Source organism: Ictalurus furcatus, chromosome 6 (genome assembly GCF_023375685.1).
Source record: "Ictalurus furcatus strain D&B chromosome 6, Billie_1.0, whole genome shotgun sequence".
In the NCBI taxonomy this organism is placed as follows: domain Eukaryota; kingdom Metazoa; phylum Chordata; class Actinopteri; order Siluriformes; family Ictaluridae; genus Ictalurus; species Ictalurus furcatus.
Genome location: NC_071260.1, coordinates 30,011,884 through 30,036,664, shown reverse-complemented (window position 1 = coordinate 30,036,664; position 24,781 = coordinate 30,011,884). Strand labels below are relative to the sequence as shown.

The 24,781-nt window shown below is 43.4% G+C and overlaps 1 protein-coding gene across 2 annotated transcripts in view; it reads left to right on the top strand.

Annotated features, from left to right (window-relative positions):
- igsf3 (immunoglobulin superfamily, member 3) overlaps positions 1-24,781 on the top strand; it is a 148,235-nt gene that overhangs the window by 100,629 nt on the left and 22,825 nt on the right. For both annotated transcript variants that reach the window (XM_053627573.1, XM_053627572.1), the window contains exons 4-6: positions 3,341-3,727; positions 7,343-7,750; positions 14,858-15,265. In XM_053627573.1, the coding sequence (XP_053483548.1) occupies positions 3,341-3,727; positions 7,343-7,750; positions 14,858-15,265 (1,203 nt within the window). The remainder of the gene's footprint in view (positions 1-3,340; positions 3,728-7,342; positions 7,751-14,857; positions 15,266-24,781) is intronic.

Sequence of the window (24,781 nt, the reverse complement as noted above, 5' to 3'; positions counted from 1 at the left end):
GCTCTCCTCCCTCAGGCGTCTCCCACTCTATTCGATTTCGTGCGCTCTTGTTTCACTCAGCACGCATTACACACGACTAAATCAAATCTCCCACAACCGTTCGCCCGAACACCCAGTAACGAGCCACTTAAATTTCCGCTCGTTACTCATCACATGTTGATGTGAAATCTTACAGAATGGCGTTCATTACGGAGGTCAGAGGTGAACTTTTGTAAATCGTAACTAGATTTCCCCCCCCCCCCCCAACACATTTAATCAACGCATGTATAAGTCGTTTATATAATGCCTGAAAGTAAGGCAGCACCGTAGAGAAACTCGGTCAGCAGGACAAGAGCGAGAAGCGTGTGGACATGTTAAATGAAAGGAAGGGGAAGAGAGTCGAGGCATGTATTTGCATGTGGAGTAATTCATCATTTGCAAGGTTTTTTACTTCTGTAGGAACGGGCCATTTCCGTGTTGTTGATTCCCCCCCCCCCCCCCACTTCCTCTGAGAGAACTGCAATCCAAATGACTTCCTCTCTCTCTTTCTTTTTTTTTTTTTTTTTTTTAAACTCTGCAGCCAAATTTTAGTCCCGTCTGGATAGACACGTCTTTGATTTACTACTTTGATATTTTAGCTTGCTCCTTCAGTCACATGTTCACTTCCCGGATCACAAAAAGATGAACGGAAGAAAGGTGGAGTCTGTTTAACGGGTTACTCGGTCTGAGTGCATGAGTCCTATTGGCAGGCGGATGAAAATAAAATCAGCTCCATCAGCTGTTATAATTATATACCTTAATAAATATACACTTAATATTCAAATAAGCTACAGTATCAAAATGTCAAATTAAACGAATGAGGATCTAACCGTATCGAACAGGAGATGCTGCACAATAAATAAACACAGTCCTAAATGACTCGAGACGTACACGTGTATAAATCGACAGATCGTGTGATCACGTGTGACGCAAGACAAAGCGACGTCGTATTTTCCTCCCGAGTTAAGTCCGTTACTGTCAGAGTGTCCGAGTTTTATCATGGTTAGGGCTTTGGACTCGTTAATTACACAGGAACTGTCAGCTGACCTCTTTCACCTGCTTAATGAGGAACAAGAGGCTTGTGAGAGGCTCACTCACCGAGGCGTACTGTACTCCACAGTTGTCGTTCATCTCTACTTCCTGGGCGTTCGAGTGTGACTCTGATTTACCACCGAGTCCTAGTTACCGGATATCAAACTGTTCCATCAAATGGCAGATGACATGAACGTGCAACAAAAGTGCAGAGGCCTGCAGGATTATAAAAACGATGATCGTATGAAAATTGTGCCCTGTGATGGATTGGCACCCTGTCCAGGGTGTACCCCGCCTTGTGCCCCATGCTCCCTGGGATAGGCTCCAGGTTCCCCGTGACCCTGAAAAGGATAAGATGGATGGATGGATGATTGTATGAAAAACATTAAACCCAGTAATTATAATGTTCAACTCGAACAGTATGAGGAACTATTTATGCTCTAACAAAACATCATTCTCATTAGAATTTTTTTTGTTGTTGTTGTGTCCGAAATGACATACTATACATTGTGCACTTACGCTCTTCTGTCTAGTCTACGAAATCTATTAGGGTAGTATCATCTCAAAGTTTTTTTTAACTAACCAGAAGTATAAGCCGTTTCCCTGTCTATCCAAAATCAACATAGTAAGTTGTGTTTGTGTAAACAATGGAACGTAAACATTTACGGAGCATAGTGCCCCACACAGGCAAAACGTAGTAATTACACCTTCATCTACTGTGTAGTTTTCACACTACTGTCAATTTCAATGGGATTCACATCTGGGCTTTGACTACACCATTCCATAACCCTCCATTTCTTCTCTTTGAGTCGTTCCTTGGTGGATTTGCAAGTGCGCTTAGGATCATTATCCTGTTGAAAGCTCCACTTTCGGTTCAACTTTCAGACAGATCGTCTCGCGTTATCTTCAAGCACTCTTTTTTTTGATATGATGCAGAATTCCTTGTTGAAAATCCTGGAAGGACCGCTATATAGGACGTGTGTCGCCGTGTACTCTTTAATACGATGTTGCGCGCAAATCCCGTCGTCATCCGCTGGGAAAGTTTCAAACGCCGTACGTTATTACTGAACACCAGCCAACTGCAGGTTGGAGAAAGTGTACTCGCTCATTAGATATGCTGTCCATATCCACCAGCTATCTATAACCCTGCTGTGGCGATGTATTATAACCATTATCTCTTTTAAACCATAATGTGGCATGAACATTACAGGAGAACAAAAAAGAAGCCAACGAAGCTTTGTTCTTTGATCTGGAACGCCGTCATTAGGCAGCTGTATTTGGTGTTTAAAAGAGACCGGCGCTTAACAGGCTCTAATATACAATGATTAGCCGGCAAATAGACCTCGCTGAGTGGAGACACGGACAGAATCCTGATCTGAACACACTCTCCCTGAATGCCCTTCTGTTATTTAAAATCTGGCCTGCGTAGCGTCTCTTTACTCTATATGCACATGCATTATTAAAATACATGATGTATGGCGTATATCGCCCAAAATAAGTCTCGCATCAGTTTCCTGTTCATTTTGTTGTTCTTTTTTCTCATTTCTTGCATCATCTCATGCGCTACGCCCGCAATCACACCAACTCTCCCTCTGTTCTTTCTTTCTTTCTTTCTTTCTTTCTTTCCTGCAGTGACTGATTTCCATGCTCACCTCTGTGTTGCCCTGTGCTCTTTAATCTTGTAAACGTACATGTTGGATGGCTGCAGGCATTCCTAATAGAACAACACAATACTCGAGTGCAGAAATGCCACTACAGGCTTATTAGCTACAGGCTAATTGTCTTCACCCGATCGGGCATGTGATTGGCCCTGTCTACCAGGCATTTATTTATTTTGCATATATATATATATATATATATATATATATATATATATATATGGGAGTATAATACAGAATGGGAAGTAAATAACATAGGCATGTAAACATTCCATTAGAATTCACTCCATCGGAATAAGCGCTGCATGGCCAAGAGCTTTGAACTTCTGCTTTAATACAGTTCTTATGAAGTCTGTTTCAAGTTGTGTGTAATTACAGCTTGAGGCGATCACCACCGAACGAGTGCGATGAAGTGGAAAACACACTGTTTTGGCAAGGAGAAAGCACGGCACGCCATGTGGAAAATTAATTGTGTAAACAAGTTCACTTTTGTAGCAACTTTGACCTTGCAGTAAGGGTTTCAGTTGTCTTTTTGTTTTTTTTTTTCCCCGTGAAAGTGATGGATGATTTAACGGTGCGTGTGCGAGTGGTGTAAAACCTTATCTCAATCTGGCTGTTGTTCTCTCTTTCAGATCGGGACTTTAGCATCCAGTTGACAACAGATCGCCGGGCCTACACGGCAGGTGAGCCGCTGGAGCTCCGCTGCACCATAGATGCTCAGAATGTTGCTGAGCGTTACTTCTCGGTGTCGTGGGTCTTCAGCAGCTCGTCTGTAGCCGTGGTGGGGCCCAGCGCTGTGCCCGTACTGGGGGCAAACTACGTGCAGCGTGAGGCCACTGGCCTCATGACCATTCGTAAGGAGAGTCCATCTGTCCACCTGCTCAAACTGCAGCACCTGCTTCCTGAAGATGCTGGGAAATATATCTGCAGGGTGACTGAGCGGGAGAAGACGCCCACCGGAGACTTCATCGATCGAAGCAAGCGCTCCCGTAATGTTCAGATCACCGTAACTCCCCTCAGTGAGTATTCCTTTCTCGGCGGTCCCTTAAGGCGGGTGAATGAAAAGGTGAATTTCCTAAGCACTGCCTTTTCGCCCACTGAAGTAGAGTAGTGTTACATTCTTAACCTAACTAGACAGTAAAGCGAGGAAATGGCACAGCAATAGATTCAGTAATAGTGTGGGCAGAAGGCCATTAGAGCTGTGTCATCCCTTTGTCCAGACAGATTTTTCTGGGCGGGGAGGGGGGTTGTTTCCTCAGATCCACAAATCTTGAGTTTAGGCTCTCTCTTATCACCTAGCTAGCCCAGAGTAATGAAGGAGGAAAAGTAGAATAATGCCTTGTCTGAACTCCTTTGCCATTTTTCACAGAGTAAAATACCTCCGAATGGGAAAGAAATGGTATGGTATGGTGTCCATGCATATATTGATTTTCATTATCGCCGCTATGGTTGAAGCGAGAGCTGCTCGAAGACTAAAAAGCTGGAAATGAACGTGTGGATAAAAGGTGAAAGGAGCAAATAGACCTGCTTTTTTATCTACTTTAAAAGAAAAGACTTCACTCTGTTTAATACTGTATGTTTAAACCGAAGCATGTGTGACGTGCTTAGTGATTTTTGCTGTCAGTTTGTTGGTCCGTGTTATATTTTCGTTGTTCCTGTGAGATGTCCGTGGTTGTCAGCCATGCTGACATCACAACGGGACTTTGCTAGCGCAGTTACGATGGGATTTAATTGAGGAATCCATTTCAAAGATAAGGGATAACATTCGTGTTTCACTGTCGGCTTGTGAGAACTAAAGAGCGAGTGCGTCTTTTCTCACAAACCATTTTCAAGCAACACTCAATCAGTACGTTTACATGGACAACAACATTCCGATATGAACGACGATACTCTGATTAAGAAACTAGCATGTAAACAGCGAGTTCTGATTATCGTAATCCGACTAAAGTCACACTCGATGTAAAGACAAATGGAATTAAGACACGTGGAGTATTCCTGTTTTAGTCGCATTGTAGACATGTACACATCTTAATCACACTATTAACGTCGTGTGGGAGTTTTCGCCACATTTCGCGACAGGACACGTACACACACGGCAAACGAGACAGCACGGCTGCGTCCGAAACCGCGTACTTACCTACTATACAGTAGGCAAGTACGCGGTTTGGGACGCAGCCCACGGCTTCAAGCAGTCGTCTATCTGCACGTACAGCACGACTAATAATTCACCGCACTTGAAGCTTTCGTAAAATTAAAAATAAAAACACCCAAAACTGTATACGGTCCCATAACGAAGACCAACTGTATGTCGATACGTGAAATCCTAGAGGGAACGTCGGACGGCGTGGCGCGGGGACGTAACGACGTGTGCCGTTAATCGCTCTATGTTCTATAACATGTACAACGGGAACATAAAAGGAGTATTCTAAAAGCGACTCATGTAAACACCTTAATCAGAATATCGTCTTATTCAGAATAAGGTCAGTAATTAGATTATTGCTGTCCATGTAAATGTAGTCAGTGTCATATTAATATGAAAGTTATAGGATTTTAGTGCAGCTACACAAGGTGAGGAGAATAAAGGAGCTTTTGACAGGATGTAAGAGCGCTACGCAAGTTAAAGGACTAATGCGCTGCTCCATTGGCCTCTTTATGTAAAGGGGAAGATAGGGCTAAATCCCAGGAGGTCGTCGAACAGCATTGTGGGTAATGTAGAATATGGTTGACCAGAGTGAAAACAGATCAACAGGCTGTTGAAATTAAAGAAGTTTAAAGTTGTTGTTTTTTTTAAAATAAATATATATATAAATAAATCATTCTAGGACACCACTGAACTTAAATATGATTAATGAAGATTAATATTCAAGTCATTCATTATCAGCGCGTTAACAGACCGCTCCAGCTGGGATGAGCAGAGGCGACATGAACCAGGCGTAGAGGAGTGTCTGACCCCTCCAGCTCTACCTCAGTGCTAGCTTCAGGACAGAAGATGCAGCCCAGCAGAGCATGTCCTCTCCCCGTCCTCTTTAACACTGCACACAGTAGTTGACATTGACATGCTCAGAGCACCAGGGGCCAGAATCAGCCGCGCCATAACCCTAGCTCGAGCTGCAGTGTTAAACGTGCATTTATTCGGGTGACAGGGAGGGGAATCCTCGAATCTCCCCTGGAGATCGGCTTCGAGCGGCCATAAAGAAGCAAAGCATAGCTGAAGTAAATACATTACGTCCAGTGACCCAAGCACACCCCATTCTTTATGCCGATGCTCCTCTCCTCATGTACTACTACAGAGGCAGGAAAGAGATTCTGAGGATGAGTTCCTAAGAGATCCTCTTTATTAGAGTAATTTGTTTGGCTTTGTCCCCCAGGAGCTTTTCTGCAATATATGCAGGGTTTATGAGACCATTAGAGCGATAACAACAGCCTCGGGCTGACACGCGCACACACACACACACACACACACACACACACACACACACCACAATTGTCTATATTTCTTCCTTTGCTCCTCGGTTTTATTGTTTATTATATTTGTTCTGTCTTTATCTCCATCTCTATTGCTCTCACTGTTTTATTCAGACACACACGTGCACGCACACGCACACACAGTTTGTCTCCCTTTCTGCCCGTCCTGTGCTGCTCTTCATCTGTTCCCGTGTCTGGTCCTCATGTCGTGCATTGAGGCAGTGTGTGACAGGCCTACCAGCACACCAAAGCCACAGAAACCCTGCTGACAAATTGGGCCTGATGGAGGGTCTGCTTTTCAGGCAGATAAGAAGCATCCGCAGCGGTGGCTGGAATCTCAAACACACCGAGGCCGAGGAAACGTGGTGAGAAAATCACTAAGCACTAAGCAGAGAGTGGAGAGGAAGAGACAAAGATGAAACTGCTCACACGCTGGATGATTTCACAGCACCGTTTCTTCTGGCTCAGACAGCTACCGATAAGAAGCAGAGGAAAGGTGAATGCTGGGAGATCAGAACGCAGACATGCGATTTCATATCTTCATTTTAGACCGACTAAAATCAGTCTGTATTTAAGAGTGTGGGCTGGTAGTAGGGGTGTGTTGCTTGGTGATTTCGTCTTGCCGTGTTTGGCGGGGGGGGGGGGGGCGGGGGGGGGGGAGACGTTTCCCTCTCCCATGTGAAGCGCCGCTCTGTAGTAGCGCAAGAGAAAATTTGTGCCTCTTCAAAGTCTCTTTTTATTTTATTTTATCATCTTCTTCGTAAAGAGGATGTGGCTGTGTGTAGAAATCCCAGTCGAAAAGCACCAGGGACACGCTTTGATCCACCACCGAGCTTTCCGATCCAGAGACAGCCCCCCAAACCCTGTCAGTCAAGATCCACTAACCATTGTACAATAAACCAGGACCCAGCTGGAGGAGCCTGAAAGACCCGTACACACAATAAACCGTCATCATGAGCTGTTACAGGCTCATCTGTACTGCAGATCATTCACTAAGTAAGCTATTAGAATCTGATTAAGATGGCCTTTTAGCCAGTAGGCTAACACTGCATCACAGGAAGCATGTGGCACACATCTAAGGGGCTTCATCAGTTCAAATGAAGTGGTGATTTCTTTTCAATCATGTCTCTTTCTCTCTCTCTCTCTCTCTCTCTCTCTCTCTCTTTTAGGCAGTAACATTAGCGTGTCATTGACTAGCAACTCCTTTGAAGTGTTGGAGGGAGAGCACATCCACTTGACATGCACAGTGCACTCCACAGTCGGAGCTCTGTCCATCGTCTGGCAGTGGACAGATAAGGATGGCAGCGCTCCTGCTGTTGACCTGGCTTCAGTGGACCGCTTTGGCACCATACAACCTGGATCCAGTTACCGGGAGCGTCACAGCTACGGGGAGGTCCATACGGAGCGGGTCCGACCGGACACCTTTACCCTCACCCTGTACAACGCCTTCCCCACAGACGAGGGGCAGTACCGCTGCAGTGCCACCGAGTGGCTTCAAAGCGGCAGTGCGCCAGACTGGGAGTGGCAGCAGATCGGGGAGAACACAGCCACCACTGCCATCACTGTGAAATCTGTCGGTAAGGGGAAAAAACTGACAGCTGCTTGCTGCTAATATTCAGCTGTGTGTTGAATTCATACTGTTCAAATTGACAATATCGCAAATGATGGGTTGTAATGGTGTTACAAGTGCTCTTTTTGTTACTGAAACACATGAGAGAATTAGAAATGTGCAACTATTCGTACACGAGTGGTGTTTTGGCTTGTGATAAAGAATACTACAAGCTGCCCATTGGATAGAAAAGATATTCCTTTCCTTGCAGGAATAAAAACCTGCCCACACACAAACAGAGGGTGTGAAGCGGGTAGGAAAAGGAAATATGATTAAACAGCAGAATTGTCCCTATAATGTCATTCATTTTGACGTATTCAAGACTTTATCTTTGTTGTTGTTGTTGTTGTACAAACGGTTAGACTATATGCCTGTGTTTTAGATCTCCAATGCTTTCTGTGTACTTCAGAAGCAGTAGTGTGGCACTACTTAAGATCTACTTATATTATTATATGCTGTTAATAATTCTCCTCCCCCTCCCCTCTCCCTCTCCCTCTCCCACCCACATATACAGTTGCAATCAAAATTATTCAAACCCGCCCCCCCCCCCCCCCCGGTCCAAATCAGGTATATTGTCAAAATTTGCAGACTTTCAGCTGTTTGCAATGAACACATCAAACAAAGCAATTGAAATAGTTTTCAACAGAACGAACGCTTCAAGCGGTTTCCCCAAATTGAACTGAAAATGCAACTTATAATGATTTCTCCAGTCTCAAATTTATTCAACCCCTTCATGGCGAGCATCTTTAGTACTTAGTAGAGCACACTTTTGCTGTTATGACCTGCTGCAAATGAGATGCATAGCTTCTGGCAGCATTCCTGAGTAATCTTAGACCATTCCTCATGAGCAATGGCCTTCAGTTCAGTAATATTCTTGGGTTTGCGTGCCGCATCCGACCCTCTTCAAATCCCTCCGGAGATTTTCGATGGGGTTCAGGTCAGGTGACTGTGATTACCCTGTAGAATCTTCCAGGACTTCTTCTGCAGCCAAGCCTTGGTGGAATTTGAGGTACGCTTGGGATCATTGTCGTGTTGGAAGGTCCAATGACGCCCAAACTTCAGCTTCCTCACAGACAGCATGATGTTTTCTGCTAGGATTTCCTGATACTTCAGTGAATCCATCTCGCCTTCCACACGCTGCAGGTTTCCAGTGCCAGAAGATGCAAAGCAGCCCCAGAGCATCACCGAGCCACCACCATGCACGACTGTGGACAGAGTGTTCTTTCTTCTTCCTCCAGACATACCGCTGATCCATCGTGCTGAAAAGTTCCAGTCGTCTTTCGTCTCTCCACAGAACGGAATCCCAAAACTTCTGTGGCTTATTTATATGATTTTGAGCGACTTTTCTTGTGCTTTTGGGTCAGTAGTGGTGAACGTCTTGGAGTTCTGGCATGGAAACCTTCAGCATTCAGTACACACCTTACTGTGCTCACTGAAACCTCAGTGCCTGTTACCACCAAGTCTTGCTGCAGGTCTTTTTCAGTCACTCGAGGGTTTTTCACACCCTGCCTTCTCAGAAATCTGCTTGCAGCCGTCGATAGCTTCCTTTTTCTGCCCCGTCCAGGTATTTCATTTATTTTCTACCCCTAGCCAGTTCAGGTATTTCATGTGTTCCAGCTCAAGCACACCTGGTGCAGCTAATGAAGCCTTTGATTATTTGCACGAAGTGTGCTTGAGACAACACCTGTTGTGAATATTTGTGCCGTTGTGAGTGATTCTATTCAGGGGGTGGAATTAATTTTAAAAATCGAGAAATCATTATAAGTCGCATTTTCAGTTGAATTCGGCGAAGCCACTTGAAGCGTTCATTGTGTCGAACTATTTCAGTTGCTTTTGTTCGATTTGTTCATTTCAAACAGCTGAAAGTCTGTACATTTTGATAATAAACCTGACTTACAGTAGGGGTTCAATCATTTTGATTGCACCTGTAATTGCGGGAAAAGCAGATGCTCGTAACTCATCTCCTTGTGACTTCCTTCTGTCCTGAATTACGACTAAGACAGGTGTGATGATGATGAAACTGGCTAAAAATACTTTTCCTCTAGTTTCATGAACTATCAACATACCAGTATGTTTGCCTCAGGAGAACAGAGAGTCTGTTGAGTGACTCAGACCCTTCCCTGGGCAGTCAGCCTGTTTGGGGAAGAATCCTGCTCATGTATACAGAGAGCTCCTGATAAATAAGTTTAAAAAAAAAAAAAAGGTGCTATTATGTTGGAGAACACTTAGAAATGCATTGGATTCAGTGCTTGCTCATTGGAACACAGGTATTCATTTTCTCTGTATTCAATCTCTGTGCTATATTCTGCAACATTTCAGTCCATACTTTTAAAATCTGCGAAATCTAAACACCATTAAAGCTGTGCGTTCAGAATCTTTCCTATACTGAGATATAAATGAATAATGGTGTGCTGTGTGGAGCCGAACAGAGAGATAAACACAGTGACAGGAGGAAAAAAGGTGCTTCAGGAGTGCAAGGCTTTGAGTAGCTGACATTAAAGGACACCTAGAGGTCACACTGGCGAGGCATTTGCTGCACCTGACAGTCTGTCTGGGTGCTTTAAATCTTTGTTGCTGTTGTTTGGGGGCAGACGTGCGCCACATGGTTCTGTCTCTGGAATACATAAACACGAGCACAAAAAGCCAGTTTAACTCTGATGGTTGTAAGGTTATGGCTGTAAGTTTCTTTCACTACGACAACAACAACAAAAAAAAGTTTGGTTAAACCGATTTCTGGGAAAACAATAGGCTTGGGAAAACACTCAAATGTTGCTTGGGTTTGGAACACAGAACTAATAGGAAATATATTGTGTGGCTGGTTTCCTTATCGCACTTGTATACACCCCCAGACGGAAATGAACGTACTTGTTACTTTTCGTCTGTATTTATTTAGATGATCGTGGTTATTTTGCGTGCTTATTAAGGGAGGTTGGAGGAGAAGTCTTCGTTAGGTCCAGTTTGTTGTATGTGGGAGGTTGTATGTGTAGCTGCATCTATATCGTGCATGCATGAGTTTATACTGTATGTGTGTGTATATATATATATACACTCACCGAGCAGTTTATTAGGGACACATGTATAGTACACCTACTCAGTCATGCAGTTATCTAAACAGCCAATCATATGGCAGCAGTGAAATGCATAAATTCATGCGGGCCATCAGCTTTGGGTAATATTTCCATCAACCATCATTATGAGGGGAAAATTTTGACTGTGGTATGATCGATGGTGCCAGATAGGCTGGTTTGAGTATTTCTATAACTGCTGATCTCCTTTGGATTTTCATGCACAATAGTCTTGTTGTTGCAATGTTGAATAAAGGAGAAAGAAAACATCCAGTGAGCAGCAGTTGTGCGGATAGAAAGAAACACCTCGTCGATGAGAGAGGTCAATGGAGAATGGCCCGCCTGGTTCGAAGCTGACAGAAAGGCTACAGTAACTCCGATAACTACAGAGCAGAAAAGCATCTCGGAATGCACGGCATGTCGAGCCTCGAGGTGGATGGTCTACAACAGCAGAAGACCACGTCGGGTTCCACTTCTGTCAGCCAAGAACTGAAAGCTCAGGCTGCAGTGAGCACAGGTTCACCAAAAGTGCACAGTTGAAGGCTGGAAAACGTAGTCTGGTTTGATGAATCTCGATTTCTGATGAAGCACTCAGATGGTAGGGTCGGAATTTGGTGCCAACTGCATGAATCCATGGACCCAACTTGCCTTGTGTCATCAGTCCAAGCTTTTGGAGGTGGTGCCATGCTTTGAGGAATGTTTTCTTGGTACACTTTGGGCCTGCTAATACCAATCAATTATCGCTTGAATGCCACGGCGTATTCGAGTATTGTTTCTGACCATGTGCATCCCTTCATAGTCATAATTTACCCATCTTCTAATGGCTACTTCCAGCATGATAATGCAGCATGTCACAAAGCAAAAGTCGTCTCAAACTGGCTTCGTGAACATGAACGTGTTCAGTGTTCTTCAGTGGCGTCCCCAGTCACCGGATCTGAATCCGGTGTACACACAGTCCCATTGGACAGGTCTGCTGTGTCACCGTGTGTAATGAACAAGCATTCAGCTTTCCCGTCCTGCAGCTGGGCTCCGCTCTCTGGAAATGAAGACAAGTTTTTATTATTTTTCTTTTCAGCTCTCAGTATTCTGCAGTGAAGGACGGCAGGGACAAGGAGCCATTTATGAGCATGAAAGAGCAGATAGCAGAGCGTAGCACACATCAGCTAATTCACCTAGACATGAAGGATATGCAAGAAAGATCAGAGGGGAATGCTGTAGCTCATCAACATTCTGTCTCTCTCTCTTCTATTTCTCTATCTGTCCCTCAGCCTGCCTATCTCCGTCCTCTCTATCTTTCTCTGTCTTGCGTACAATTCATCTCCCCGGATCCATCTCCTCCTAGAATTCTTGTCATTCTCTTATGATCTCTGATCTGAAACTCATTAATCACTCTCTTCATCTTTCCTCCTCTACGCTCTGCGCCCTGCTCTTTAATCCCGGCCTCTCTCGTTCGGATCTCGTTACCTTTCTTTCCGTTTCCACTTTTTCCTTCGATACTCACTTCGCATGGGTTCATCCTCCCATGTGGTTATGGTTATGGGATGCGACGGTTTTCCAAGTGTCCTGTTTGTGTGTTTCATTTCCAGAAAAGAATATATTTATTAGAGATTTTTGGTGCTTATGCCACAGCACTGTTGAATTCTCAATTCGGATTGGTCGAAAACTGAATAACTTCCTTTAACAGCAGCTTGTTTCTATAGTAACAAGTTAGACATGGACTTGTATGGCGAATGCTGCATGTAGACATATTAGACAGGGTAAGTGACTGTTAATATGGTAAAGTTTCCAGTGAGGAGGTGCTTATATAGCATTTTTAAAGGAGTCTTCAGTGTTAGTACTCGTTACAGTGAGAGGGATGGTGTCAGAGGTGGTGTTTTTTTTGTTGTTGTTGTTTATTCCTTAAAGAATGGAGGGCTTTGCAGGTTTTTTGTAACATGAAAAGCTGTATGTTTTGGTCGTATTAAATATAAGAGAGAACTAACGGAATGGCACTTTATAGCTATAGTGATGACAGGAACTAACTTGTTTCATGGATGTTCCACAACGGTAAATGTAACTATAAATGGATAAAACATACGACGCGTCTTTCTTTCATAAACAGGTTGGCAGATCGCTCTGGTACAAGAGAAATAACACACTTCAGCATGTGCAGTCATGTGTTGTTGATTATTTTCCTAGAACACAATGCCCCATCATGTATTGTTCCTTATTTTGCTACATTGTATCCCAGTGAGCTTCGACTAAGAACAGACGTCCATTCCTGGCCCAATCTGGACAGACCTAAATTGGAACGCGAGATATTTTAAGTTTGACGTCTTGTACATGACCCTTTTACTTTTCTACATCTTTGAAAATACACTTTAAAAACCTCCAGTGTTGCTGTCTCATTAACCTCGGCAGGGGATATCGTTTTACTCTCTGGGATTAATGGAATAGCCATTCCTGTCTTCCGGGTAAGCATGAAACGCCCATATTTTATATGCTTATAGATGGGTCAAGTTGCTCAGAAATGATTTAGCACCCTGCCAGAAACCGTGTGATGAGTCTTGGTCTAATGAAATCATAATTAAAGAGCATAATTCAGGATATGTGATTTATATGTGTGATTTTGAATGGGTGGTTTGTTTTATTGGTTTCTGTATTGCGGGTGTTTGATGTATATATGTGTGTGTGTGCAAATATAAATTACTCGCAGTTTGGGTTTCAGTCTTCTCCCTTCCCCCTCCACTTCCTCCAGCGTAACAAGCACTGATGAGAGGCAATAATAGGAACAGAGGCCCATAATCAAGAAGCTTGTGGTATATCAGTAGACTTCAAACAAAACTAAATCACAAACAGTTTCCCCAGAGTTTGCTTTCGGAGGCTGCTATGTCTTTCTGTAACCCATAAAAGCTCGGTAAGGTCAGCCTGAAAAGCCGTGCAATTTCAAGCACTTGTTTATACCGCAGTCCTTTCACAAACAGTTGCTATATTTAAAAGACCTGGATCTTTTCTAAACAAGTGTGACTTGCCTCCTACACAGGATTCTAAGGCTTTAAAAGAGTAGAGGCAGCGCCTCGTGGCAGCTGTTCACCACCACCACAGTGCTTACGTGCTAGAGCAGCCAAATGGCACTGTGCCCTCTTTTGGGAAACCGTTCAAGCCCGTTTCCTCCTCTGCATCTTCAAGAGGGGAAAATGAGCAGCCTGGGCATCCCTGTTTAATGAGGATGCTTCTCATTGCAGAAATTGCTTACAATCGGGTAAAGGCTCTGGGTTACTGATCAGAAGGTCGGGAGTTCAAGTCCCAGCGCTGCCACTGTTGGGCTTTTGAGCAAGACCTTTAAACCCTCTCTGCTCCAGCGGCGCCGTACCCTGCGCTCTGACCCCTACTTCCTAACAAGCTGGGACTTGCGAAGGGAAAGATTTTCACGGCTGTAACGTATATGTGACCAATAAACAGCACATGCACAGGCATTTGTTTTGTCTGCTACACTTCCTATCCGTGTCGGATATTTCTCAGCATCATATAGACCAGTGTTAACCACCAGACGTGGACACGGAGGTTAAGAAGTGGATTCGTCACACTCTGCCATTAATGAGATTAGATCACAGTGTCGGAGCAAACGAATCCGATTCTCTGAAACTGAATCGCACCACCATACACGCATACTTTTCGTTCAAAGACTTGTGCGCTACTTTGTGCTTTAGAACCCAGGCAGTCAGCATTTTTTTTTTTTCACTACACAAAATACAACTGCGCATATGCGTCTTACGTTTATAAAATATAAATAGATGTATTATGATTTGGTGATGTCTGTTCTGTCCTTATTCGACCCTGTCTTTTCATACCTGCTGGAATTGCAGACTAATTTGGACTAGTTCACCTTCCATGAAGTGCACAGGGAGACTATACTATAACCTTTCCATATATAGTCTATATCATTTTGACTCCTTTTTTTTTTTTTTTTTAAGAAAGTGGCTGGAAGATGTCTCATCACAATGTGTCTTGTCTTGTCTTTTCTTTGCCAGAGTCGTCTTTCTTCGTGTCGGCCTCGTCACGCACTCCCAGCGTGACCTTTGGCGACTCGTTTGACCTGCAGTGCATTGTGAAATCCCGCCATAGCCCTAGCATTCCTGCCTCGGTGACGTGGCGCTTCCAGCCGGCGGAGGGTGGCAGCGAGCTGCGAGACGTGGTGACGTTCACACACGACGGCACGCTGCAGTGGGGCGAGCAGACGCTGGGCCTTGGTACGCGCACCTCGGTGGACCGCACACGCAACAACACCAACTTCCGCCTCAGTGTCACCCGAGCCGGGCGCAAAGAGTCCGGGACGTACCAGTGCGCCGCCGTCCTGTACCGCAGAAATTACGACGGCACCTGGAGGATCATCGCTAACCGCACATCTAACCTGCTGGGCATCAGCGTACTGCAGCCAGGTTTGTTCCTTTCAGATGCTTCGGATGCTAGGAGAACAGAGTGACTGTTGAGGTGATGTGTATTCGTTTGGTACTTCTTGAGAATGAGACGAGGTTAATAGGTTTGTGTTTTTGGAGGGGGGGGGGGTCGGGGCAAAGGCAGGTTCTCATAATGGGTGCGAGTTGAAGAAGAATTGGTTTGCTTGTCTCCCCCCCTTCCCCCACCAGGAAAGAACAGCTCGTTATACACACTGAAATTCTAGGCACTCTCACTAACTACTGCACATAGACTCACATAGCATATTTATGCACTACCGGATGCTGTTTTCCCTCTAGCAGGTGCTGTGACCTACATTGTGAAGCAATGTAAAGTAGGGCTGGGCTGTCATGGTACACTTTTGTGAAATATCGCTCATATTCGGTATTTTTAGAACATGGACCAAGCCTAATAGTTCAGCAAGAAGTACCTAGCTGTTAAAATATACACTCACCGGCCACTTTAATAAAAACACCCCTGCTGATTCATGCAATTATGAAATCAGCCAATCATTTGGCAGCAGTGCCGTGCATAAGATCATGCAGATACAGGTCAGGATCTTCCGTTCACGTTCACATCAAACATCAGAATGAAGAAAGAGTGTGATCGGGGCATGATTGTTGGTGCCAGATAGGCTGATTTTTATTATTTTAGAAGTTGCAGGGGTGGGGGGGGGGGTGTAAAAAACATCCAGTAAGCAGCAGATCTGCTGGCTGAGAGAAAGAGCTTGTTGAAAAAGAGGTCGGAGTAGAACGGCCAGATTGGTTTGAGATGACAAGGAGTCTATAGTAAGTCAAATAACCGCTGTTTACAGCCACGTTGAGCAGAAAAGCATTTCGGAACATGCTGAACCTTGGGGCTACATGTAAACATTGGGATGTAAACATTAACTGAAGCTCTTGACCTGCATCTGCATGCTTTTATGCATTGCACTGTTGATTGAACTTTTAGCGTTTTGTTTTTGTGGGTACGGCGGCTTAGTGGTTAGCGCGTTCGCTCGCTTCAGGTACTCTGATTTCCTCCCCCGGTCCAAAGACATGCATGGGAGGCTGATTGACATGTCCAAACGTGTCCGTAGTGTTTGAATGGGTGTGTGATTGTGCCCCGCAATGTATTGGCACCCCGTCCGAGGTGTTCCCCGCCTTGTGCCCCCTGGAGCCCATTGGGATAGTTTCCAGGCTCCCCACGACCCAGTAAAGATAAGCGTTACAGAAAATGGCTGGATGGCTTCCAAGGTTCCTCAAAACCTTGATACGAGCAACATTGTATAGTTTGAATCGGTATCGCAAAGTTAACATCATAGTAAATTACGCTGCGTAACCTGACCACAACTGGTAGACGAGGTACATAGTCTGAATGTAGGTTATGGTATGGCATGTGAAGGGAACAAATAATAGCATTATTTCGTAGACAGTTCATGACTTCAGCGGATTAGACTTCACGTTGAGACTGTGGTGAATTTCCTGATTACACAGTTGCACTGTTTTCTTTTATCATGTAGCACACAGTTATTGAAGGGAATTATTTATAATCACGGTATCCGGTGTCACCCAGATCAGGACGGGTTCCCTATTGAGTCTGGTTCCTCTCAAGGTCTCTTCCTCATATCATCTCAGAGAGTTTATCCTCGCCACCGTCGCCTCTGGCTTGCTCGTTAGGGATCGATTTACCAGCGTAAAATTCAAGATCCGAAATGTATATATTTCTGTAAAGCGGCTTTGTGACGACGTCCGTTGTTAAAAGATCTTGTTATACAGATCAAACTGAACTGAATCGGATTATTAAATCAAAATACCTGCTACGTTAATGCTACGTGCAAATCTAGAAATGTATATAGTTTTTTTTTGTTGTTTTTTTTTTTAATAGATTCACCACCCCATATAACACGAGCTCTCTAGCGGTGGTCCCTTTCCAATAATGGAGGCCATGAGAGGGGCTGTCGAATCACGCTTAGCAACAGCTGGACTACAGTCAGTAATTGTGTACCTAGATATGTTCTAATTCTACTGGGCACTACATAAGCCATCAGCACAGAGAATTGGGCTTGTTGTGCTGTGTGTGTATGTGAATCATCATCATTAGTAGTACAAAGTGAAATTTTCATTATGATCTAACACATGGGACACATCCTCAAGCTGTAGCTTTCTGCTTTGTCGGCTTCCGGCCGTTTGTTTTTTCCGCTCTGTCTGAAGTAGAGCCGTGCACGGGAACTTTTTAAGTTCTCTGTCCTGTTTATAGTCTGAGTCTGAGGTGTTTTCTAATCAACTTGGTTCGGCTAAGTGTTGAAAGAAAGAAAGAAAAAAAAAACAAGTAATTTATAAAGTTGGCTTTTAAATGACTTTCCCCATTTTAATGATCGCAAGAAAACGGGCACGTTGATTTCAGTTGCACCATCTAAGCTATAAGAAGCCAGGAGCAGTCGGAGTGAAAGCAAATAAATTTTACCTGGAGAACAGGTTCACTTCGATGGGAAAGGACGCAGAAAGACAAAAAAAAAAAAAAAAAGTCATTCGTTTCTGGTAACGGTTAATTTGGCATGGTGATGAGGCGAACTGTCACTCCATCAAATTAGCAAACCGTAGAAGCTAATCGAAAGAACGAGGGCGGGGTGTGCTCTATTCGAATACTAAAATGGAGAAACTGCTATTTAAGTAGTGGTCACAGCAGCTATCATTCATTATTCTGCAGTATTGCTTTTCACTCTCTGCTGCCCGCATGAAAGTAAAAACATCCCACTCCACACTTCCCACAGGCGCACTTCTACGCCGTAGCTCCATACAGCATTCTGGTGTTTGATTTCAGACAAAATACAGCTCTCTCTCTCTCACACACACACACGCAGAGTTATAAAGGCCTGCTTATACGACAAACAAGGCCGCGGATCCGTTTTTCAATGCCGAACCAGCCAAAAAGCTGACCGTTCATATGGATAGTCTTTTTTATTGTTGTTGTTGTTGTTGTTTAATTTTTTTTATTAGTAATTGGAGGTTCAATTGAAAAGAAAGGAATAGACATATTGTTCACAGGAAGTGAAATTGAAACCGGACCAGTATGGGCTTCAGGCCATTTCTTTTGCTGTCTTAAAGGTCTTTATATAAGATCTGTATATATTAAGCTGTTTACCTTTTTATAGAACATTTCATGATTGTTCATTTTATTAGATCTCTCCTACATTGCTTCCTAGCATTCGTCGAAAGTCATCATTGAACGATTGACTTTATTTTTTTATCCTTAGGCCTGAGAGCCTGACGCTCTGGGATCTCTTCTACTATGCTGATGCTGATGGCATCTATGAACTGTGGAACACTTCCTAACTAGAGCCACCTAAAAAACAGTTATAGATGTCTATAATATAGCCATAAAGGCAAAGTCTGAAGTGGATTTTCTCCCAGCGCTGACAGTAAAATGGGGTTTCGGATTTAACATGCCGGCTGCTCTTCAACTATGCTGATGCTGATGGCAGCTACGAATGGTGCAATATATCCTGAATAGAGCCACCCGAAATCAACCATGCACTGACGACGAGACGAACCAAATGATCTGCCTCGAGTCCGAGAACAGGACTGGATCTGTCCTACCGTGTTAGTCTAATTGTAGCTATAAAATGCTGACGTTTATATAGTAGAGCCTGTAACTATATGGTGTAAAGCCAAGTTTTACGATGTGTAATTCTGAAATAGTTGAGCATTATAATATTTAAAGCCAGTGGACCAGAAAATATGCCTATAATTAAGCGTCTACATTATTAAACTTTCTCTGCTAAACATTTGGCAGGTTGACAAAATAATACTCGACCTCAGACAGCATCATACACCAGCTTTATTACATTCAAAATCTACTTTTACTTAGTGCTATATGTATATTGCTGTATCGTATTTAATGGATAATGCATGCAATATGCATTCGTGCAATCTAGAACTATAAAAGAATGCATGTATTTGAGTTACAGGAATGAATGAATACATTAGGATGCATATATTTTTTTAAAAGTTCGTTCAAATCTGGGTTTGTTTCTGTGTGACCGTAATCACAGCTCCAACGGCGTGTAACGGCGAGGCGTCGAACAGTTAACATAGGTCAAATCTTTTGACCTGTCTTCCTGTAGGGGGGGGTAAATTAAGCATACCTGTAGCGTGTCCGAACTGCGCTGCATATCATCTGTTAGTTACTGCAGTTCACGACGTTTTTTTATTATATTTTTAGTGTTGATGTTCTGCACAGATATTATTTCGTTTTTATTTTATTTATATCCCATGTCAGATTCCGAGACAAAGCAACGTTTCATGTACCTGCAGAACCGTTGCCAAAAACTGATACTTAACGCGGCCACATACTGGGCCTGAAACAGAAAGCAGCAGCCTAGATACCTTGATGCACATGCGGTCTCGTAAGTCGGTGTCTTAGAAGGCAGCACTTTGATAGCTACAAAGGTATGTGCAAGGAAACTATTTCAGTTTCAAAGGCAGCATACAGCACGGCGTTGCCGAGCTGTCGCTAAACGCTCGTTAAGTCTGTTCGATAGATAGGTAGTTAGGTGGAATAAAATATCACTGGAGATAATAGAACATGTATCCAGTGAGCAAAAAATAAATAAAAAATGATAAATGATCTATTTGTCTAGAAATTGTTTCCTGTCCTCCCTGGTGTCATTGGATATGTAAGAAAAAAAAAAGGCAGCCACATTTTGGACGTGACTCAGTGTCTTCCTGCCTCCGAGTACATCCTGAGTAGGCAGCATCTGTTACTTTTCAGACGTGCCCATAGACTGATTGTGTGAATTTACCTCCTGAATAGGGACAATGGGGAGTAATTTATAAATAATGTCATTTATAATGATGAAGATTAATATGGCCTCCATAATGCACAGTTTATCCTTCAGCATCCTGACCAATAAGAGACCACTGGATGTTTCTGTATTTTATAGAGCCTCTTTTTCAGCCGCTCCTTGAAGTGCACTTGACCCTATTTTGAGTCAGCTCAGGCGTGTGCGCAGGATATTTGGTCATCTCACTCCAGACTCACAAAACTCATAAACTTACCATCATAAACAAACCGCCGTCCGTGATATTGATTCTCCGCCTCTCACTGGTATTTCGCTGACGGCAGCGGCGGAGTTCTGAGCCAGACACTCGGATCCTTAGAAGTCGTCTGCCCTACCTGAACACCATCATGTCTCTGTGACGATACGATCAGTTACCATGACGATACAATCACTCAGTCAAAAACCAGGTTCATTTGATTGGCTGTGAAGTGGAGGGGGGGGGGGAGGGGCTTCTCGTGGAATCCCTGGGGCTACTGTTCTTTCAGAGTGCCTCTTTTTGCCTTTATCCTAGAAATCACATTTTCCACTCCTACTGTGAGAGCTCAGTTTGGAGATATGAATCACAAACAGGATGTAGACCGTTTGTTTCCTCTCATTGCCGTTTTCTTATACGTAAATGTTATACACTTCTGCGTAAATGATACCATCTGACGTTTTTCGGCATACCGGTTGTGCGGAGAAGTGGAGTTGATGTGGTGTGAAACCCTTCTGGTCTTCCTGGGTGCATTATTAAGAGGTATTAAATCATGTTTACAGAGATGCACATCAATATGTATGAGGCGTGCTTCCTTTATGTGAGAAGAAAGAGCGTGGGCTTAGATCTGTGACGCCCGTCTCTGCAAAATGGTTGTTTGGTTGTTGTTGTTGTTTTTTTTTTGGTCATACAGTAAACAGAGATTTCTCTCCTCACAGAGCAACACCAGGATTAGAGAGTAGACTCCAGGTAGTTTACTCCTATACATTTCTTTCTATCTCTTTTTATTTGAAAATATTTGGGGGGGGGGGGGGTTTGTTTATGGCTCATTATTTCATTGCTCATTTGATCGTTCCTCTAATGTGCATCTCCGTTGGTGTAGCTTCCTGTATAACTGGTGGATGTCTGGGGAATCATGTCAGACATTGCTGCAGCTGAATTCTGGAAAACATCCACACACACACAAAAAAAATAGAAGGAAAAAAAAAAAAAAGCAGGGTTTTGACAAAAAATGTTGTTTTCCCTTCCAATAAGATATTTGACACCTCTATTTTAAGAAAACAAATCTATTTTACCGAAAACGATGTTGAAATGTTTTTATTTAAGCGATTCTACACCCTCGCGCCGGCTGTCGGTAAGGATTACGTCGAGTTAAGGAGCCGGGTTAGCAAACGCGTATGATCGAGTCTTTGGAGAGTTGCATGCCACAGAGAAACGCACGTAAGCCTAATCAATTCAGTTTGAGCTCAAAGACTAGATGTCGAAATGTCCTCAAAACAGGGAAGGGCACTTATACACATTTAATAACAAGAAATATATTAATAAGTAGAACAGAACTGACTGGATTAATCATAATTATACACGATCATATTTCAGCTCGGAAAGAGATCGGTTGAGTGAATAGATGATGATGAGGCTCGTGGTTAAATGCTGTGAGTGACATTTACATCAGGGGATGAGACAGAAACTGATGTGGTAACTTTTTTTTTTTTCCCCCCCCTTTGTAAATTCTTTGCAATTTGTCACATATATATTAGAGATGCACCGATGTACCGATAAAGGCGATTTTTCCCGTCATGGGCCGTCGGCCGATAGTTTAGAAACATCCGATGATCAGGACCGATTACATCCCGTCAATCAAAAGCGGGCGGGAAAACACATCGATCTCATGCTGTGTGTAAAGAAGATGTGTCTTGTGTGGAATGAGGACAAAACTGCAGTCTGTAATCTCTGTAATCTCTGCACTGATAAAATTTGACACCGGAAGTGAGCTGCAGTGAAGCGGGAGCTTCAGCATCGAGACTAATTTATTTATTTATTGCCACGCTGCTGCTCGTGCTGAATTAAAGGGCCGGTACGCCGTTGAAAGATTTAAATAAAGATGAGTTGAGAAAAAAAGTATATATTGCACAGAAAAATATATTTCTAGAGTAGCATATTTCATATCCAGTTAATGTTAATATATAAAAAAAGTTGATTTTATATATGACCAGTTTGATGTTCGATGATGAAGTAGAAATGCTTGTGTTTGCGGTGAGTGAATGTGAGACTAACAGGAGGTTTTTTACAATTCAGTCAATGTTGATATGAATTAATAACATTCAATAAGTTAATAATCTTACTTTAATCTTCAGAATTGAGTTCATGTTAATTAGAGTAACGTGTTTTGTGTTGATGAGACCAGTTACTGTGAAACAACTTGTTGAAATGGAGAGAATAAAGTTTTTATTTGCATTTCTTTCAGAATTCTTTTAAATTAATGATTATTCATTTATAAGAAAGTATAAAAGGCAGAACTATTGGTTATCGGTATCGGCTGAGAAATTTAGTATCGGCGCATCTCATATATATACATATATAAGTGGATTAGGTTATACATGTAGAAGTAGGCCATGTGCCTTTGGAATGAATTGGAATTAAATCTTTTTTTTTTTTTTTTTTTTTTTTAATGCGATTGTCCTAATTTTCACATGGAGGTAACCACAATACTTTGCTTCTGGTTGAGATCAGGAAAGCGTGTCGTTTTCGGAACTGCAGCTATATATTATAAAATGCCAAAGTTTGCTCGAGTGAAGGGTTTTCCCCGATCGCCACACATTTACAGTGAAAGAGTAACTACTAGCTATGTCTGCATTACAGTAATTGGCATACATAACTATTTATATTCACTGCTTCTAAGGAAAGCTTAAAATCATCTCGATGGAGATGTATTGGCTTCTCAGAAAGGACCCCCCCCCACCAAGTTTGTGTGCTCTCCCTCCCCCCACCCCCACCCTCTCTCTCCCTCCGTCTCTCTCTCTCTCTCTCTCTCTCTCTCTCGGGTTCGCTCGTTATCCGTTTCTAAATTTCAACCCTGTCAGACGTTCTTACGTTTCCTGCCATCATTGGTTTTGAGTGGATCCAGAGTTTGTTTTCTTAAGCCTATTGATTTCTGCGTTCCGAACCGAAGCAGCAGATTTAATCATTGAGGTATGAAAAATGAGGTGATTTTAAGAGTGCGGCGGAGTTAGAAATCTAATCGTGTAACGAGTTTGCGACACACTTATCGAACTGCACGTTTCGGTGTTTAAATGCACCGCCGCTGTAGGATGAGAGCTCGGTGCAAGCGTTTGTGGGCGTAGCAGTGTACTGTAGTGACTGGCTGTGCACTTGTTGCTGCATTCTCAGCACTGCCGATGTGTGTCTTTTGTGTTTGGTGACAGGGGGTGGTCTGCTAAGCACAGCCATTTCTCATTGCCCTCGTGATGGCTGCCATCGATCAGTTGAGTTTATCATCGCAGCCTCTTCAAAGGCGTTAAAACCCAGCAGCTTCCATCAGTGTTATTGACACACAGGAATCTGTCAGTCACTTTTCTTCTTTACATCCCCCTCACCAGTAAGGAAAGCGCATGCAGGATGTCCGTGTGCTCCTCTTATTGTGGAAGATAAGGCTATCTCTGAAATGTATTTTGTCACATTGTTTTGCCGTCCTTTGCCATGGAAAGAAAAGAGGATCTCTGTTTTGGAGAATTGTCTAAAAAAGCACACTTACTAGTGCTTTACATTTATGGCATTTTGGCAGACGCCCTTATCCAGAGCGACTTACGTATATCTCATTTATACAACTGCGCAGTTGATGGTTAAGGACCTTGTTCAAGGGCCCAGCAGTTGCAGCTTGGTGGTGCTGGGATTTGAACTTATGACCTTCTGGTCAGAAGTCCAGTGGATCGGGGGGACCTCTTGATCAACTTGGTGAGTAAACACAATGCACTTTATGGTGGTGCAAATTGCTGTGATGCTGTAACTACAGCACGAGATACCCGTTCTGAATCCCACCAGCTGCTGAAATACACGGATCGCCCGAGGCGTAGAAGGTAGAACAATGTGTACAAGGTGAATTCACCTTGCAGGTATGTGAAAAACCGACGATGAACCCGAGCAAAATAAACTCCAGCACAAAACGTACCTCTCTTAAGCTATAAGCAACAGTCACCTCAGGGTTCGACTCGAGGAATACTTGGGATGTTTTGACACAACACCACATCACATAGCCTAAAGATTCACCAATGACTTTCTGACTTTCCGAGGGCGCATACACACAGCGTGATTTCTTAGAAACGTTCTTAAAATTTCATAACGCACGTCTACTCATTCGTCTACCTCCGTCTCTATAAAGGCTCTTTCGCACTGGGCGCGACTCGATGAAACGACGCGACGGTGCTTTCACACCGAACACGAAACGATCGATCGCCTTCGGCTAATTCACGCCCGTACGCTAGGTGGCGCTGAACGAGAACGCATTTTACGCCTGCACGCCAGGTGTCGTCTCTGATCACCGAGAATCACGTGAATGTTGGCGAATAGCACCACGAGGCACGCAAACTGTTAAGGAGCACGGAAAAAGAACGAAAACGGATCTGAAAATGGATTTCGCCGTGACTTTTATCAAAACGTTCTCAGACACCAACGATAACGAGAACTCAACATGCATTCTCTTCTCGCATC